The 3,822-nt window shown below is 48.5% G+C and overlaps 1 protein-coding gene across 1 annotated transcript; it reads left to right on the top strand.

Annotated features, from left to right (window-relative positions):
- Nucleotides 1-3,371, top strand: LOC110502771 (chromobox protein homolog 2-like). Its single transcript, XM_021581042.3, has 5 exons — nt 1-131; nt 217-260; nt 931-996; nt 1,313-1,382; nt 1,620-3,371. The coding sequence occupies exons 1-5, from the start codon at nt 66-68 to the stop codon at nt 3,255-3,257; spliced, it is 1,884 nt and encodes a 627-aa protein (XP_021436717.3). The 5' UTR covers nt 1-65; the 3' UTR covers nt 3,258-3,371.
- The last annotated feature ends 451 nt before the right edge of the window (nt 3,372-3,822 follow it).

The following is a 3,822-nucleotide window of genomic DNA, read 5'->3' as shown; positions in this document are numbered from 1 at the left end:
GGGAGGACAATCTTTTCTCCCTGTTCTGCTTTTCTCGTTAAAAAAAAAGGAGAGGGGCTGTAGCTATGGAGGGGGTAACTGTAGGGCAGGTATTTGACGCCGAATGCATCCTCAACAAACGCCCAAGAAAGGTATGAAATAACGTATTTTATCATAATATGGAAACATTAGACCCTTTAAAATTGTTTAACTCTTTCCCACTCTTATCATTTGCAGGGGAAGTTTGAGTATTTGGTGAAGTGGAGAGGGTGGTCGTCCAAGTGAGTAGCTATTTAGCAAGAAGCTGGCTGAGCTAAACAATGACAATGTAGCCATGATCCCCCTGCGACCCCGTATTTATCTCATAGCTACGCTATATTTACATTCATATGATACTATTCCCGTCGCATGTGGTTTTGGATAGACTGCAGGATGCATGGAAGAAAAATGATGGTGTTAGTTGTTTCGGAGTCTTGTTTTGTTTTCTTAAGCCCGAGCAGCTGATGATACGATGCCAAACCGGTATCTAGTAACGTGAGCAGGCATCCTCCTACTACGGTAGCGAACTCGAGCACCGGAATATGTGACGCCCACTATTTTCATGCACCGTGCTTGCGTCGTGATCGTTTACCAATAATGTGGCTGAATGTAAATAGTTGAGCAAACGCTCAAGTTTTAGCCATTTACATTTAGGCTAGCCCTGAACAGCTACCCTCTCAAGATTTTCATTATTCAGACAATGTTCTTAATATTTTATTTAGATATAACGTCAATTAGGCCTATGTTTGTTTTTGATAGGATGTTGCTATGTGTGACATTACATCTGATAAAGGAGATAGCAGACTAGAAACAAATGGGCAGAGATTTATGGGTGTGACATTTATAATAGCAATGTCTCTCTAGCTACTGTTCTGTAATAAACGGTTTTCTAATATGGGGTTTTCTTTACAGGCACAACAGTTGGGAGCCCGAAGAGAATATTCTGGACCCCAGATTAATGGCTGCCTTCCACAAGAGGTGTGTTATTAATATCATACTGGTTGATGTTTGACCAGAACATATTCATTCATACTTATTGTAGAGCACTGTCCATGGTGTATTAGAGTTGCCCAGATCAAATGCATCCTTTGTTTCCTTCCTCCCATCCTTGAAGCTATCATTTATATCTGACATAACCAAATTGGTGAAATAATTGAAATACAACCCTTGCTTCTGGTTATTTAGTTATTATATTAGTAGTGACTCCAAGTAAGGAAGGATGTATTTTTAAAGTAGCAGAACATTGGTAGTAACTGTTTCTGATGCCATGTGTGTGTGTGTGTACTTTCTACAGAGAGCAAGAGAGGGAGCTACTGTTCGGTAAGAGAGGGAAGAGGCCAAGGGGGCGCCCACGGAAAATTCTGGTAATCAACACACTGTTTCTGCTATTCAATCGTATAAGATGTAGTCGTGACAACAAATGCAGTAAATTGACTTACTTTTGTCATCTTGATTATAATCTCTTCCCAATGATTGCGTTCATTACATTTCCAAACAACAATAGTAACATGAATCCATTTGTTTGTTTGGATGATGAAGATACAATCTGATGTCACATAATGCATGGTTACATTACAAACCATTCGGTCTAATTTCTTTAGGAACCAGAGCCAACTGAAACCAAATCCGACCAGTCCTCCTCAGCCTCTTCATCCGGCCTGTCCTCCTCTCCCTCCGCCTCTTCCTCAGAAGATGAAGACCACGGGAAGAAGGCCAAACCAGGTCCTCGACGCCTCAACCTCCACCCTGTCCTCCAGACGGGGCCCCATATCGTGGTGGCCAATCAGGAGCCTGTCCGGAAAAAGCGCGGGAGGAAACCGCTGCTCCCCGAGCTGAGGGCTTTGAGACAGGCAAATACCCGGCTGCCCCTGCCTCCCCCTCCTCTTTCTCGCCACCACCAGGTCCTCAGGCCCCCCCGTGAGCCCCCCAAAGAGGAACCTCGAGGGGGGGTGAAGAAGCCTCTACAGCCGGCCAGTTTCACCTACACCAGCCTGAGCGCCAGCCGGAGCTCCAGAGATGAGACGGCACCCCAGCGGGCTGCTGGAGGGGCCTTCTTCCAGGCAGGGGCCTCCAAACCTGGGCTGCTGAACTCCATATGGTCGGGTCGCTCCATGTCGACCATCACCCCCTCCTCTCCATCCTCCTCTTCTTCTCTCAGCAGACCTCCCCCACCTCACAGTAAGGGATTGTCAGATCTGAAGCACTCCCTCTCTGTCTCCGACGCCGGCAACAGCAGTGGCCGAGCAGAAGGGCTTAAGGTGGCGTCCTCTGTAAAACCAGGGGTGTCTACATCAACATCACTTGTTCTCCACAGCTCCAAGACCTCCAGTGGGTTCGGTGGCTCTCCGGCGGCTTGTAGCCCAGCTCAACGCTCCCCAGCTGGGCAGAGGAGGCAGCAGGAGGGCCCTGGAAGTCAGGCGGTGGTGGTGGTTCAGCAGCAGGGAGCCAAGCCCTCCTCCTCTCCACCTCCCTCGGCTAGAGATCGTATCAGTCAGGCCCTCAGCCTCCGAGCTCTCAACCTGCAGAGCGTCAACAAACGGGCGCCCGGCAATGGTCTCCAGGGATACGGAACCTCTGGCACCACTGGAGTTGCAGTTTCAAGGTCGAGCCTGAGAAGTGGTGCCTGCCAGGCAGGAAAAGGAGCAGGAGGAATCATTAAAGAGATGCACACATCGTCTGGGCTAGACCAGAGCCTGGCGTCTGGAGGGTTAGGGGCAGGGATGCTGCGCTCTGGAAGCATTCCACAAGCCGGAGAGGAGAGGGGGGAGAGAGGGAAGACCACAGGGGCAGAGACTGAGAGAGAGATGGACAGCAAGAGGCCAAGGGGTGTAGGGAGTGGTAATGGAAGACTGGAGAGAGGGGGGAGTGTACAGGGAGGTGTGTCGTCGGCCGGGGGAGGTGGATCAAGCGCGGCGAGAGAGGAGGACAGGAGGTCAGAACAGAGCCTTAACGAGCGGAACTCCCGGAGCGTCGAGAACTCTCGGACCCTTAACGAGCTCAGCACAGGTGACTCAGAAGACACCAGCAGCAGTGAATCAGAAGAGCCCGACTCCTCCCCTTATCCCAACAACAACGGGCCCCGCCTGGTCTCTATGGAGACAGAAATTGAGACGGACTGGCGGCCGGCACTTAGCCTTCTAGAACACGTGTTTGTCACGGACGTCACCGCCAACTTTGTCACAGTAACAGTGAAGGAGTCTCCAACCAGTGTGGGGTTCTTCAACATCCGCAATCCCTAAAGCCTGTCCATGTACACTACTGTTCAAAAGTTTGGGGTCACTTAGAAATGTCCTTGTTTTTGAAAGAAAAGCAACTTTTTTTGTACATTAAAATAACATCAAATTGATCAGAAATACAGTGTAGACATTTTTAATGTTGTAAGTGACTATTGTATCTGGAAACGGCAGATTTTTTAAAATGGAATGTCTACATATGTGTACAGAGGCCCATTATCAGCAACCATCACTCCTGTGTTCCAATGGCACGTTGTGTTAGCTAATCCAAGTTTATAATTTTAAAAGGCTAATTGATCATCTGAAAACCCTTTTGCGATTATGTTAGCACAGCTGAAAACTGTTGTCCTGAAAACTGAAGATCTTGTACAACGCTGTGTACTACCCCCTTCACAGAACAGCGCAAATTGGCTCTAACCAGAATAGAAAGAAGAGTGGGAGGCCCCGGTGCACAATGTGAGCAAGAGGACAAGTGCATTAGAGTGACTAGTTTGAGAAACAGAAGCCTCACAAGTCCTCAACTGGCAGCTTCATTAAATAGTACCCACAAAACACCAGTCTCAACGTCAAC

Source organism: Oncorhynchus mykiss, chromosome 23 (genome assembly GCF_057628025.1).
Source record: "Oncorhynchus mykiss isolate SJ-2025 chromosome 23, ASM5762802v1, whole genome shotgun sequence".
NCBI lineage: Eukaryota > Metazoa > Chordata > Actinopteri > Salmoniformes > Salmonidae > Oncorhynchus > Oncorhynchus mykiss.
Note: the sequence above shows the minus strand (reverse complement) of the source record. Positions and strands in the feature narration are given on the sequence as shown.